The 15,439-nt window shown below is 39.8% G+C and overlaps 1 protein-coding gene and 1 long non-coding RNA gene across 2 annotated transcripts in view; one reads left to right on the forward strand and one right to left on the reverse strand.

Moving 5' to 3' along the window:
- LOC127796082 (uncharacterized) overlaps window positions 1-1,212 on the reverse strand; it is a 28,035-nt gene extending 26,823 nt beyond the window's left edge. The window contains exon 1 of the long non-coding RNA XR_008021914.1: window positions 1,091-1,212. This is a non-coding gene — a long non-coding RNA (uncharacterized LOC127796082). The remainder of the gene's footprint in view (window positions 1-1,090) is intronic.
- Window positions 210-15,439, forward strand: part of LOC127796080 (uncharacterized) — a 29,264-nt gene continuing 14,034 nt past the window's right edge. The window contains exons 1-3 of the mRNA XM_052328144.1: window positions 210-529; window positions 822-989; window positions 3,309-3,552. Of these exons, the coding sequence (XP_052184104.1) occupies window positions 260-529; window positions 822-989; window positions 3,309-3,552 (682 nt within the window). The 5' untranslated portion in view covers window positions 210-259. The remainder of the gene's footprint in view (window positions 530-821; window positions 990-3,308; window positions 3,553-15,439) is intronic.

A 15,439-nucleotide genomic window follows, 5' to 3' on the forward strand; every position in this document is an offset into this window, starting at 1 on the left:
AAATATATAATTAATAATTTAAAAATATTTAGTCAAATACATTATCTAATTAAATAGTAGCAATTTTTAAATTTTACATAACTTAAAACTCCGTCAACTTAAAGGCGTGTGAAAAAAAGGGCAAGCCAAGCAGCCTCTTAGACCAAACCATCACACAGCTTCACCGCCCTCAGGCCAACCCTAAATCAAATCCTCCCCCCCTCCGGGCTTGCCTGAAATTGGAAGAGGGAACGGCCGAGAAGGCAGAAGCCGCAGAACAATGGAGGAGGCTTGTCCCTCTCCGTCTTCATCGGCAGTTTCAGAAGCTCTTATACAAACCCTAATTACCAGAGGATGGTGCTTTGGAGACATCGAACAAGTCAAAGGCGTAATCATGATTCAGTCCGCTTTAATTGGCGATTCCTGCACCGCTGATTTGGTTGAATCGGAGCTCGCTAACATGGACTTACGATCTTTCGGTGGCAAGTCGTTACCCGCTTCTTCTGTCCTCCGCAATTCTTCTCATCTTGCCGGCCCTAAAGTCCTGCAGGCAAGCCCTCTCTCTCTCTCTCTCTCTCTCTCCATACAATTGGCTCTATGTACAGTTTGGTTGCTGAGAAAACGCGGGAAAGTATATTATTTTCCATCCAAATCCGTGTAGGGTTGTATTCGACTCATTGAAGTGGAGGCTTCTCGACTCTAGCCTCCACTTTTCCTGAGTCAGAAAGAACAGCGTTAGCTGTTTATCGAACGGAAATTGGAAAAGAAAGAGAAAGCATTATTTATAGTGGATTATCAAATTCATTGCTTTGAACTAACTGGGTTCCTCTCCCCCTCTGTAGATATCCTCGGCGAGGGACATATCTCGAAGCAGCATAGCTGAAATTTCAGAAAATTCACATACTAGGCGTCTGTTAAGATTGATACTCACAGATGGGCACTCTGAAGTAACTGCTATAGAGTACTCTCATATACCATCAATTGCGAATGATGTCATTACTGGCACAAAGGTATTCTCGTTTTTGTGTAGTTACTGTGCTGATTCAGTCCACTAAATTGTTTTTATTTGTTTGGCTGCTGCAAGCATAGTTGTCTAAGGCACAAAGTGCACCTAGGCGCGAGGTAAAGCGTGAGCTTCATGCATGTGAGGCGAATATATATTAGAAATATATATATATATATAATACTTGTATAAGTATTATTTTTAATCTAAACTACACAGAGAAAATACTTATATGTAAAAAGAAATAGAAAAGTTAGTTACAAGAGATTAAAAAGAATGCTTATATACTTTTTTTCAATTTAATACTTAAAAGAATAGAAAAAGCTCAAAGAAAAATTAAAATAGAAAACAAAACAACAGTCTCACGCACACTGCAGCACCAAACAAAAAAATTCTAAATAAAACAACAGGAATGGAAAAATAGGCCGTTGGAGGATGTTTGCCTGCCTCCTGCAATCCTGACAAAGAAAGCAGGTGGCTGGCACAGAGTCTCACATTCTTGCACTTGCCTCCTGTATGGTAGCGTGTAAGAGTCATGCAAGTATTACTGCCAGGGAGAGCTCCTAGGACCACTGGCAGCCTTGCCTCTTGCCAATCTACATGCATATGCCTCCATATCAACAAGAAACTAATTTTACAATGACAAATCAAGCAAAAGAGTTTGGACTTCCTGAAAAAGAAAAAAAACCAACAGTTTTTGTTGATTTCTCCGTAAGGCGCATGAGGCATGCCTTTTGCCTGCATTTAGGCTGCACTCCTCATGCGCCTGGACAATGCTTTTTGTAGGGTGTGTTGCGCATTGGTACCGAAGAGGCTCAAGCCTAGGTGCCTATTTGACAACTATCATACATATATTCAGTCTTCAATCTGCTAACTTAAAATCTCTTGGTTCTAAAGAGTTCCTCCACACAATGTCTCATCCACCAACACAATGTCATTTGCAAATACCATGCACCAAGGCATCTCTACTTGAATATATTTAGTGCATTCTTCATGCACCAAGGCAAAGAGGTAAGGGCTTAATGCAGATTCTTGATGTAAGTCTCAGTATCTTTTCCATGTGTTTTAACACTTGTTTTTGTTCCGTGATACATGTCTTTAATGACCTATACGTAAGCAATTCAGACTCCTTTTTCAAAAATCCTCTACAAGACTCTTTTAGCAACTTTGTCATAAGTGCTTTTCTAAATCTATAAACACCATATATAAGTTTTTTTGTTTATCTCTATACCTTTCTATTAGGCGCCTTAGCAAGTATGTAGCACTATTATTGACCTATCAAGCATGAAACCAAATTGCTTTTCTTTTTGCTAAAAATACCAAATTGGTTTTGAAACATCTGGATTTTTCATCTTAATCTTTACTAAATGAATTATATTAATTCACATACAAAAAATCTAAACAAAAATTAAACTTGTCATTTGAAAAAGATATTTCTATTAGCAAATTAAATATATAATTATTTATCTCAATCAATAAATAGGTTGCCAGCTGTTGTTCTTCTCTGTGCCCCCCTCCCACTTATCTTTCTTCTTTTCTTCTTCACTATTGATGAGGGTTCTCTTGCCGGCAGTGGAGAGGGACAAACCTGATTTGGCTTTGCCTAACCTAGCTTTGGGTTTGAGAAACACAAATATGCCTAGAGCTAGGTTTGTCCATCTCCGTTGTTGACAATGGAGAGCCAACAACCCAACCTCTAATGAAGAATAGAAAGAAAAGAAGTTTTGGTGAGGATTTTTGGCTGCTGATCAAAGGAAAACAGAGGAAGTGGAAAAGAAGAGAGGGCTTTTTGTTGCAAAACTGATGACAACGTTGATGAAGAAGAATAGGAATAAAAGAGGGAAACTGATCGCTCCTGAACTGAAAACATGGAAAGACAGGGTTTCAATGTTTCACCAAAAATAAAATATTGTTTTTATTCTTTGGAAACGAAAGCGCCCTCTCAAGTAATGCTTTTTGGTTTTTTTCCCCTCTAAAAGTTAAAAATGAAAATAGAAAACTAGAAATGATAATGAATCGAATGACCCCTTAGTGTTTAGTCCACTAGAGCTCTACAAGACTATGAGTATCAGGGATGCCCTTGAGAGAGAGACAGAAGGAGAGAAAGCCTCACGTTTTTGGTGTTTTTTATTTTTTCATCATAGTTACGGTCAGTTAATGTATAATATTAATAATCAGAAATTCATGTCATTTTTTGAACAAATTTCTAGTGTTTATGTTTTTTTTTGTCTAATTTCTGTTGGATCTTCCTAGTAAAATAGCATATCTAATACTTGCCTCGTTGTAGCTACCTTCTTTGATTCTATTATGCTTCTTTGCTTGGCAGGTTCGTATAGGAAAAAGGGCTGCAGTACATTCTGGTGTTTTGTGCCTGAATCCTGAAGTGATAACTGTAATCGGGGGTGTTGTTGAACCACTTTATGAAGAATGGAAGATGAACCAAAAATATTCGGGTTTATCCCTCTCGTCCTTAAGGATATCAAAGGAAAGTAACACTGATGGTCCCCCACCTTTTGAAAAGCTGCAAATCAGGGAACTTTCACGTGCAAGGCCTCCAGGCAAATTTTCATGTTAGTTCTATGAAATCTTTGCTCAAGATGTTTACTTTCCATTTTTTTCCTAGCCCTGTGCACCACCTTTCACTTTGGGTGTTTACTTTCTTTTGTTTTTTTATTTTTTTTGGGTTTCTAGGTGGGGTAGGAATGATTTTTTTACGTTCACTGTTTGACTATGCCTGTCTAGTGTTTTCTCATGCCATTGTGAAAGGCTCCATTGAAGGAAATTCGTGGTAACTTGAAAATTGTAATGTTTTAGGGACCTAACCATACTCAAAAGCAAGAGCATTCCCAATTCAATGCTTGGCAGCATTAACTATTCGATGTTCTCAACTAAGGGATATTACTTAACAATGGAGGATAAAGTTCCTGAAATTTTGGAGTTAATAATCCTTATCTATATCTTACATTACAAGTATAATATCTTGTTGGACTATAAGATTGGGTGCTCAAGTTTAAAAAGGGAAGGTAAGGCAGGTGGAGATAAGATTTCAAGATTTAAAAGATGAGGCAGCCTGGAAGATAAGATAAGTTCCAAAATTTAAGTGAAAGATACAGCTTGAAAGCCGAAGATAATTCCAGCATTTCAAATATCAATTACTGTTATCTAAATTTGAATTTATTCTTGTTTTCTAGGAGATAGCATAGATATTTTGTACTTGTATATAAATCCTTGTCACGCTGGTCCGAGACAATGATCGGCTTTCTAATTCCGATTGAATTAGAAAGCTTAAGAGCAGCACAAGAAAGAGAGGTAGAAGGGGAAAGAGACGCTAGAGAGAGAGAGAGAGTTTGTGAAAGAGAGATTCTGTATTCAATTCATTCATAATCCCCCAAGATAGCCTTTGGGAGAGTATATACTCAGCCGTGGGAGGTAGGTCCGCTGCAGCAGTTCCTATTCCCTCATTCGGTTACAACCAACCTTTTTGTCTTTTTCCTAGCCACTATGTGTGGGGCCTAGGGCTAACAACTTCTTAACAAAAAATGACAGCATGAAATCGAACAATTACAGCAGCAAAAAGAAATAACAGAAAGTTACAGCAATAAGGAAATTCAGAATAGGTAAATGGAATCCTTCTCGTGACAATACTCCCCCCCAACAACTTTCTTGTCCTCAAGAAATCATGAGGAGGTTGGCAGCTCTCGGAAATTGTTTGAGTAAGTCGGGCAAGTATTCCCATGAATTGTTCTCAGCCGATCCTTCCTTCCATTTCACTAACACTTGCATGAGTGGGGCTCTGATTGTAGATTACCCTCCTATCTAATATGGCCTCCGGTTCTTCCCTTCTATTTTCTTCCCTAGGAAGGGAGGGTAGTGTTGCCTCCACCAGCTCAGTTCCTATTGCTTTCTTCAAGAGCCAGACGTGAAAAACTGGGTGAATTTGGGATTCTTCTGGTAGTTGCAATCTATAAGCCACCTTTCCCACCATAGCCACGATAGTAAAAGGTCCAAAGTATCGGGGGCTGAGTTTTGATACTTGCCCTCGTGTAATAGATTTGATATGGGAGTGTTTCAGCCTCAAGTATACCTTCTCTCCCACTGTAAAATCTCGATCACTCCTCTTCCGATCAGCTACTTGCTTCATTCGGTTTTGGACGGATGCCAATTCTTGTTTCAGTTGTCGTAGTACTTCTCTCCTCTGCTGTAAGTATTCCTCAACTGCGGCTGTAGAGGTATGATTCCCTAAAGCCGATAAGAGAGGTGGCTTATACCCAAAGAGAGCGTCGAAAGGGTGACATTTTGAGGGAGGAGTGGTGGCTTGAATTATACCACCACTGGGCTAGAGTCAGCCACCTATGCCAGGTCTTGGTTTGTAGGATACATACACACCTTAAATAGGTTTCCAAACTCTAATTCACCCTCTCGGTTTGCCCATTCGATTGAGGGTGGTAAGAGGTGGACATATTCAACTTAATCCCCAGTGCCTTCATGAGTTCTTGCCACAATAGGCTTGTAAAAATCTTATCACGGTCAGAGATTATCGTTTTAGGGACCCCATGTATGGCTATCACTTGATCCAAAAAAAACCCGGGCCACTTCTTTGGCGGTGTAAGGATGGGCCAGCCCTATAAAGTGGGCAAACTTGGTTAGCCGGTCTACTACTACCAAGATGCTGTCCTTCCCTTCCGACCTTGGTAACCCTTCAATAAAATCCATTGAGACACTCGACCAAGCCTGTTCGGGAACTGGCAGAGGCTGCAATAGTCCTGGGTATGCGGTATTTTCATACTTGCATCTCTTACAAATGTCACAAGCTAACACAAACTCCTTTACTTCTGTTCTTAACCTCGGCCAATGGAACAGCTGTTTTACCCGAAGGTAGGTATGTATTTTGAATCCCAAAATGTCCTCCCAATGGAGATTCGTGTAGGGCGTGCAAAATTTTCCTCTTGAGGTCAACACAATCACCTATCACGATTCGGCCTTCATATCTTAGCAACCCATCCACCAATGTATACCCTTCCCATTCCTCTGATCCCACAACCACTCTTTCCAGCACTTTCTTCACCTTCTCGTCACCCTCATAGCTTTGTATTACCTCAAGGCACCAATCTAGAATTACAACAGTCATGGCTGCATTATTGCCTTCTTGATAGGGCATCGACGGCCCTGTTTTCCTTGCCCTTCCGGTACTGGATTGAGTAGTCCAAATCCATTTGCTTAGCCATCCCCTTTTTCTGTAGCTGGGTTTGAAGTTTCTATTGTAGTAAGAACTTCAAACTTTTATGATCGGTTTTAATCACAAATCTACCTCCTTCTAAGTAATGTCTCCATCTATCTACTGCCATTAAAACAACAATGAATTCCTTCTCATATATGCTGAGCCCTTGGTGTTTGGGGCTCAAAGCTTGGCTTAGGAAAGCCAACGGCCTTCCATTTTGCACTAAGACTGCACCAATACCAGTCCCACTTGCATCCGTTTCCAACACAAAAGGTTTAGTGAAATCTGGCAGTCCTAGTATCGGCACCTTGCTCATGGCTTGTTTCAACTTCTTGAAGGCTTCCTTTGCCACAATTCCCCAGCTAAATTCTCCTTTCTTAAGCAGCTCAGTTAGAGGTTTGCTAATGGCTCGTAGTTCTGCACAAACCGGCGGTAATAACCGGTTAACCCTAGAAATGTGCCCCAAATACTCTACCTGTCCTTGTCCACATGCACACTTAGATTTCTTAATAAAGAGCTGGTTAGATCTGAGGATATCAAGGGTGATTTTAAGGCGAGTCAAGTGCTGATCAAAGGTAGGGCTATAGACAAGTATGTCATCAAAGAATACAAGTATAAATTTTCGAAGATATGGCTCAAAAATTCTGTTCATGAGGGATTGGAAAGTAGCTGGGGCATTGGTGAGCCCAAATGGCATCACCAAGAATTCAAAATGCCCATGGTGTGTCCTAAAAGCCGTTTTGTAGATGTCCTCGGGTTTTATCCTAATTTGATGATATCCCGAACGTAAATCCGGCTTAGAAAAGTATCGGGCATGGTGGAGCTCATCCAAGAGGTCCTCCACCAAGGGTATAGGAAATTTATCGTTGATAGTTATGGCATTAAGTTGACAGTAGTCCACACAAAATCGCCATGAACCACTTTTTTTTTTAACTAGTAGGACGGGAGAAGCGAAAGGACTTTGGCTAGGTCGAATGGTTGCTTGTTGAAGCATTTCTCTAACCATCTTTTCAATCTCATTCTTTTGGATTGGGGGATAACGATAGGACCTATTGTTGACTGGTTCTACATTGGGTTTTAAATGAATTGAATGGTCAAACAGTCTGGCTGGGGGTAGCGATTTAGGCTCAACAAATAGATCCTCATAACCAACCAGCAGTTTATTAATGATTTCCAAGTAGTGTACCTGATCGGGACCCCCTTGGGGCGTGTTGACGGTAAGGCCGAACTCCCCTTGCATCATTGGATCCTTTATTCCTTCTTCGATGGCCACCATTGAAAAGAAGTGTGCCAGCTGATTCCACCTTCCTTTAAATGCCTTCTGTAGCCTTTTTCCAGAGATCATCTGGCAGGATCCAATCTCCTTGTTACCCGATAATGTCATCCTCTTCCCCTCTTTCTCAAAAGATACCTCCATTTTGTTGAAATCAAAGCTGATGGGGCTTACCCCCTTCATCCAATCTACACCCAGCACCACATCACATCCCCCAATTGTAGCAATCTCAAATTTGCCTCGAATTTTTCTTCCTGCATCTTCCAATAGAACCTATTGCAGGATGACCTGCTCAACACCTTTTGGCCATTGGCCACCGTCACACTTAAAGGAGGTGTTCCCGAGAGTGGACACTTCATTCGCTTGGCTGTGCTTTCATCGAGAAAGCTGTGGGTACTCCCATTGTCGATTAGGATCATGAGATTGCCTTTCGGGGCTTTTCCTTCCACCTTAATGATTTTGTTATTAGCTACTCCCTTCAAAGCATGAATGGAAATCTCACTGTTATCTTCTCCTTCCATGATTTCACAACTCTCTTCCTCTGTTGCTCTTTCTTCCTTTTCTTCACTCCCTTCCAATAGAAGAATCTGCCTTCTGCACTGGTGCCCAACGTGGTACTTATCCCTGCAGCGAAAGTAGAGGCCAGCTAACCTCCTCTACTCCCTTAATTGATCCCCAAAGGGTACCGAGCCCGAGCCCGTTCCACCCCTACTCCCACTGTTAACCTTTGCTAGATCTCTGCCATACCCCTTACCTCCCACATTAAAGGCTCCTGTCACTATTCCCCTTGTTTGATGCCTCTGTTTTTTGAGTAAAGCCTCCACTGCCAGCTCTTGTAGATGAGCACTCTCTGCTGTTTGTTCTACTGTGCGAGGTCTCAACACCTTAACCATGGGTCTTAGCTCCTCGTTAGGCCCGCTTAAGTAACTAGACACGAAGTAGGTTTCTGATAGATGCGGGTTGTGCTGGATCATGAGTGATCTTAATTCCCCAAAGTGCACCTGATAGGATTCCACACTCCCAGCTTGTTTAAGTTTGTTGAACTTTTCTATGATATCCACCATGCTTATTTTCCCAAACCTTTCACACAACTTCTCCGAGAATTCTGCCCAAGTACAGTCCCTTCTCCGCCTTATACATCCTTGATACCAAGCGTCAACTACCTCATTGAAGTAAGCTGAGGCCAGTGGCACCCTTTGCTCGTCGGGGATGTTATACCAATCGAACATTCTCTCACATTTTCGTAGCCACCATCTGGGATTCGCTCCGTCGAATGTGGGAATGTCTACTCGAGGCATGGGAAATCCTGGTGGGTGGATATTACCCAGACCATTCCCCCCCCCGGGGGAGTAACCCTTCCAGCTCATTCTCGGGTTCACCCTCAATTCCCACAGCGTCTTGTCTATCAGCTCCTCGATTTCCTTGAAGAATCGGTTCCATTCTCTCCCTAGGAGGAAATTCGGGAGAAATACTTACTTGGTTCTGTCATCCAAACATTAACATAAACTGTTGTATTTGAGCAGCCAGATCCTCTCGCACCCGCATTATGGAGCCTTCAAGCCTTCGTTCCAATCCTTCCATGGAACTTTCCACCTTCCGATCCATTGCTGCAATCGCTTCGTGACTTCGATTAGCTCCTAACTCCATTAGTTCCATTCGGTTATTGGTGTCGGCTAAAGCCGAGCTAAATTGTTACACTTGCGTCTCCAAGGCCTTCATTCGAGTTCCTTCCGCCATTGACTTAATCCTAGCCCGGCCGAGGATGGTGGCTCTGATACCAAATTGTCACGGCTGGTCCGAGACAATGATCGGCTTTCTAATACTGATTGAATTAGAAAGCTTAAGAGCAGCACAAGAACAGAGAGGTAGAAGGGGAAAGAGACGCTAGAGAGAGAGAGAGAGAGAGAGAGAGAGAGAGAGTTAGTGAGAGAGAGATTCTGTATTCAATTCATTCATAATCCCCCAAGATAGCCTTTGGGAGAATATATATCCAGCCGTGGGAGGTAGGTCCGCTGCAGCAGATCCTATTCCCTCATTCGGTTACAACCAACCTTTTTGTCTTTTTCCTAGCCACTATGTGTGGGGCCTAGGGCTAACAACTTCTTAATAGAAAATGACAGCATGAAATCTAACAATTACAGCAGCAAAAAGAAATAACAGAAAGTTACAGCAATAAGGAAATTCAGAATAGGTAAATGGAATCCCTCTCATGACATACCTCTACTTGGATTCAATAATATTCAAGTAAGCTTTCTAGAATTTAGTTTATTTCATGGCATCAGGCCCAAGTCTTGGTAACCTAGATCTTAAGGTCTAGGCTATTTGAAAATCATGGCTGAAAATCTACCAAACCCTATAATAACAGAAGCCTTAGCCACTAGTTCTCCTAACCCTCATTCTCAGTTTAATTTTTCTACAAACCCTGTTGACAGCCATCCTCTAAAGATTACTCAACATAAATTGAATGAGAGTAATTTTAGAGAATGGTTTCAATCTGTATTACTCGTGATCAAGGGGAAGGGAAAAGTTAGATACTTGATAGGAGCTATTCCTACCCCACCAACACAATGACAAATTATTGCATCTGGGAAGCATAAAATTCAATTATTATGGTATGACTTATCAACTTAATGGAGCCGAGGATCGATAGAACCTATATCTTCTACTTGACTACAAAAGAGATTTGGGATGTAGTCTAAGAAATGTACTCAGATTTGGAGAATACCTCTTAATGTTTTGAAATTAGGTTAACCATTCATACAACTAGACAAGGTAACCTTAATGTTACATAATACTATAATGTTTTGACTGAGTTATGGCATAAGATGGATTTATTCTACAATATTAGTTGAGAATGTCCAGTCGATAGCACAAAATACACTAAAATGTTAGAAAATGATTGTGTTTTTTAATTTCTCCATGGTCTTAACTCGAATTTGGATGAAGTTTTTTTTTTTTTTAAATTTGGATGAACTTTGTGAAAGATTATTAGGTACTAAACCCTTACCTACACTCAAAGAGGTGTTTGTTGAGGTAAGGAGAGAGGAAAGCAGTCGGAAGGTGATGCTCACCCAACAAACTCACTCAATGTTAGGCCCTCAAAATTCTGCTCTTGCTATTGTAAAAAAGGAGGATACTTTGTCGAGAAATCAAGGGAAAGACAAACAGTCGTGTGATCACTATAACAAACCATACCACACAAAGGAAACATGTTGGAAGATTCATAGCAAATTAACAAACTGGAAGCCACGAAATAAGAGAAAAACAAGCAGATTAGCCTATGTTATAGAAGTCTCTACTGAACTTGGGAACAACACAAATCTAAACCTATCAGCAGAGCAGGTTTAAGCCTTGTACATGTTGTTAAATCAAATCACAAGTACAAACCCCTCAAGTCCTCCTACTCTAAAGCCAACAGTTTTAATAGCTCTACAAGATATTCCTCAGTATTCACTAATCTCAGGAAAGCTCCCTAAATATGCTTGGATAGTGGATACTGGTATATCAGATCATATGTCAAGTTTGGCTAATTCTATGATCTATTATACACCTTGTAGCACAACTATTAATATTTCTATGGCTAATGGCACAACCTCTCTTGCCTTGGGGTTTGGACTAGTGTGTTTATCAAAACTAAAGCTGAAATTTATTCTGCATGTACCTAGATTGCAGTGTAATTTACTATTAGTTAGTAAACTTACAAGAGACATGAATTGTTAGAATTGGGAGCACTGGTAGTCCTCAAAATCAAGATTAGATTGCAGTTTTGGCACTCTCACATATCTAAAATCCTTGTATCCTCACCTTTTCATTAATAAAGAACAATTTTTTTAGTGTGAGCAATGTACTCTTGCTAAACAACTTCGTTCTCATTATTCTATACAGCCCTATAAACCATCTAAACATTTTCACTTGATTCATAGTGATATTTGGGGTCCTACTAAACATCTCAATATCTTGGGTACCCATTGGTTTATAACCTTTATTGATGATCATACTAGAGTTTGTTGGGTTTATCTTTTGAGGGAAAAATCAAAGGCTAGTAGCACTTTCAAAAGGTTTCACAAACTTGTTTTGAATGTGTTTCAAACTCTTATTCATGTTCTTTGAACTGATAATGGCTGGGAATATTTTTCTCATGGTTTCATTCATTATCTCTATGAACATGACATATTTCATCAGAGTTTGTGTCCATTCTCAACAAAATGGGGTGGTTGAGAGAAAAAACATACATCTTCTTGAGGTGGCTTGAGCCATGATGTTCACTACCTATGTTCCTCATTTCTATTGGAGGGAAGCTATTCTTACCACCTCTTACCTCATCAATTGTCTTCTCTCTAAAGCCTTGCAATTTAAAACTCCTATTAACATTCTTTGTGATCTATTTCTCGATGTCCATTGTTGAAGTTTGCCTAGAGTTTTGATGCTGTAGAAGATCAGTATTGTTGAAGTCTATCGGCTGGAAGTTTTAGATCAATTAGGGCTTTTAAATATAAGTGTAATTACTTTGTAAATTTGAGGGCCTAATTGTAATTTTCCAGAGTAGTTAGTTACTTCGGGAATCTCGCCATTTTCTATATATAGGAGGGCGATGTAGACAGTCGATTGACTGATAGGAGAGAGCTTCTGTTTTGTCTATGTTCGAGTGAGGAGTTTCGTTCTTGAGAAAGAGAGAGGCAGTTTAGTCTTGTGTATTTCTTGAGAGAATGTGTGCTTGTACTCGGGGAGATAGATGAGTGTTTAGAAGCTTGGTGTACTGATCTTTGTCATCCTAATAAAGGCTGTTTGGAGTGGGTATTGATTGCTGGATGTAGGTTTACCTGAAGGCATTCCGAACCAGGGTATATCTTGTCTCTTCTGGTTTGTTTTTTTATCTTTCCTTATTTCTGTTTCATTGCTGGTTTGTGTTGGTTCTTGTGTTTGGTTTCTGTTTTTGCGAGTTTCTTTGAATTTGCAAGGGAATTCTCTTTGGTTGGCTTCGGTTTAACAGTCCTAAATCTCAACAATCTGGTATCAGAGCCATCCTTCGTCCAAGATAAGTCTTCTTGATACTTTTCTTGATATCTTTCTTGTTGTTTTTATTAGACTCTAGTTCTAATTATGGCTGCGACAAGATATGATATAGAAAATTCACTGGCCAAAATGATTTCGGCCTTTGGAGAATTAAGATGAAGGCACTCCTAGGAAACCTAGGACTGAAAGGAGCATTAGAAGAAGAGAGAAAGTTACCCGAAACTAGTACCCTTGAACAGAAATAGGAATATAGTAAACAGATGGAAGAAATAGATGAAAAGGCATATAATACTTTAATTCTTAGTCTTGGTGATAAGGTTCTTTGAGAGGTCTCAAAGATGACCACTGCTCTATTCTTATGGAATAGGTTAGAAAAATCTTTCCACCCGGTTGTTCTTTAAAACTAGGTTTTTCTCATTTAAAATGGGAGAGGGGCAGAAAGTGCAAGAACATATAGATGACTTCACAAAGTTATGTTTAGATCTTGAAAATATTGATATAAAATATGATGATAAGGATAAGGTTCTTGTCTTATTGCACTCTTTACCAAGATCTTATGAGATTTTTGCTGATATATTAAAACACGGTAGAGAAAACCTGTCTCTAGATGATGTTATTGGAGCTTTAAACTCCAAGGAACTTCAACAAAAGTTAGAGGTCAAGAATTCTGTAGGAGATGCCCTTACAACTAGGTCAAGGACAGAAAAGAAGGATCAAAAGACCAAAGGAAGGTCTAGATCAAAGTCTAAAAATGGTAAGAAAACAATAAGGTGTTTCTTATGTCATGAAGAAGGTCATATTAGAGAAATTGCTCTAAGAAAAAGAAGGAATTTCAAAATAAAGGGAATACTGAGATATCATCCTTAATCTGTGAATTTGATTATGATAGTGCTGATGCTCTAGTTGTATCAAAAACTGAGAACAATCAGGCTTGGGTTTTAGACTCTGGTTGTTCCTTGCACATGACTCCTCATAGGGATTGGTTCCTAAGCTTTAGGGACATAGATGGGGGTAAAGTCCTGTTGGGAAATAACCAGGAATGTAAAATCAAAGGGATTGGGGATGTTAAAATCAAAATGCATGATGGAATAATTAGGACATTGGCTGCTGTAAGATATGTACCAGATTTGAAAAGAAATCTGATATCCCTTGGAGAATTAGACAAAAACGGATACTCCTATAGAGTAGTTGGTGGAGTCCTTAAGATAGTAAAAGGATCTCTCATATGCATGAAGGCTATCCTTCAAAATGGCATATATATGTTGCAGGCATCCACTGTAGGGGGAGAGGCAGCATTAGGAGAGGGAAAATCCTATGGGGAGTCTAGACTGTGGCATTATAGGATGGCTCACATCAGTGAGCAAGGACTCAAAGAATTGGCTAAGCAAGGGATTTTATGTACTGAGAAAGTTACAGCTATAGAAAAATGTGAAACATGCATATTTGGAAAATCAGTAAAAGCAAAATTCCCTAAAAAGGCTACTCACTCCACTAAGGCCCCTTTAGAATATATCAATTCTGATCTGTGGGATCCTTCCCAAACCTTATCTCATGGTGGAGCTAAGTATTTCCTATCTATAATTGATGATTATTCTAGAATGGTTTGGGTTTATGTTTTAAAATCAAAGGATAAAACTTTTGAAACTTGGAAAACCATGATAGAAAATTAGAAAGGAAGCAAAATTAAAATCATTAGGACTGACAATGGTTTGGAATTTTGCAACAAGGAATTTGACCACCTATGTAAACAAGAAGGTATCCTAAGGCATCCATCGGTTCCAGGAAATCCCAAACAGAATGGGTTGGTCGAGAGAATGAATAGAACTCTCTTAGAGATAGTTAGGTGCATGATTATTCATGCTAGGCTGTCCAAATCGTTTTGGGGTGAAGCCTTAGTCTCGGCAGCCTATGTTATTAATAGGTCACTATCCACAGCCATAGGGTTTAAAACTCCCTATGAAATGTGGACTGGTCACAAGCCTAATATAGATCATATTAGGGTGTTTGGGTGTATAACTTATGCTCATTCCAAACAAGGTAAGCTGGACCCTAGAGCTATTAGGTGTTTGTTTATAAGATATCCTGAAGGAGTTAAGGGCTACAAACTGTGGAGTTTAGATCCAGATATGCCTAGGACCTTTGTAAGTAGAGATGTTACTTTCAATGAAGAATCTAACGTAAAAGACTTTGAGGGAAAGGGAAAATTAAGGATGCTGAGAAAGAAAAATTAGTAGATATAGATCTATCTGAAAAACCAATGGGTAGAGGCCAAAATAACTCTTAAGATCAAGAGTTAAGTCTTCAAGAAGAGAGTGAAGGGCATGGAGAATTTTCTCCAAGTCAGCAGGATGATTATGAGGGATCCTCTGCAGATCAGCAAGAGGATTATGAAGAATCCTCCTGCTCAGAAAATTCCCTTGATCCAGAGAGATACAATGTGGCTAGAGATAGGCAGAGGAGGGTTTCCAGACCTCCAGTAAGGTATGGCTATTCTGATTTAGTTTCTTATGCCCTGTTAAGTGCAGCTGCAGAAGTAGGGGAAGAACCCCTTTCATATGAAGCAGCAGTAAAGTCCAGAGATTCTCAGAAGTGGCAGGAAGCCATGAAATCTGAGATGGACTCTCTTAAACGGAATGAAACTTGGGTCCTTGTAAAAAACCCTTAGGAAAGCGAGTTGTTAGCTGTAAGTGGATATATAAAATTAAGGAAGGAGCTGGAAAAGAAGATAAACCTAGGCTGGTGGTAGAGGTTTTACTCAAGTAGCTGGTGTAGATTTCAATGAGGTATTTTCACCTGTTGTGAGACATACCTCAATAAGAATCTTGCTTGTAATTTCAGCTCATCAAGACTTAATTTTAGAACAAATAGATGTTACTATAGCTTTTCTACATGGAGATTTAGAGGAAAATATTCTTATGGAACAGCCTAAGGGATTTGAAGTAAGAGGTAAGAA

This window comes from Diospyros lotus, chromosome 2 (assembly GCF_014633365.1).
Source record: "Diospyros lotus cultivar Yz01 chromosome 2, ASM1463336v1, whole genome shotgun sequence".
In the NCBI taxonomy this organism is placed as follows: domain Eukaryota; kingdom Viridiplantae; phylum Streptophyta; class Magnoliopsida; order Ericales; family Ebenaceae; genus Diospyros; species Diospyros lotus.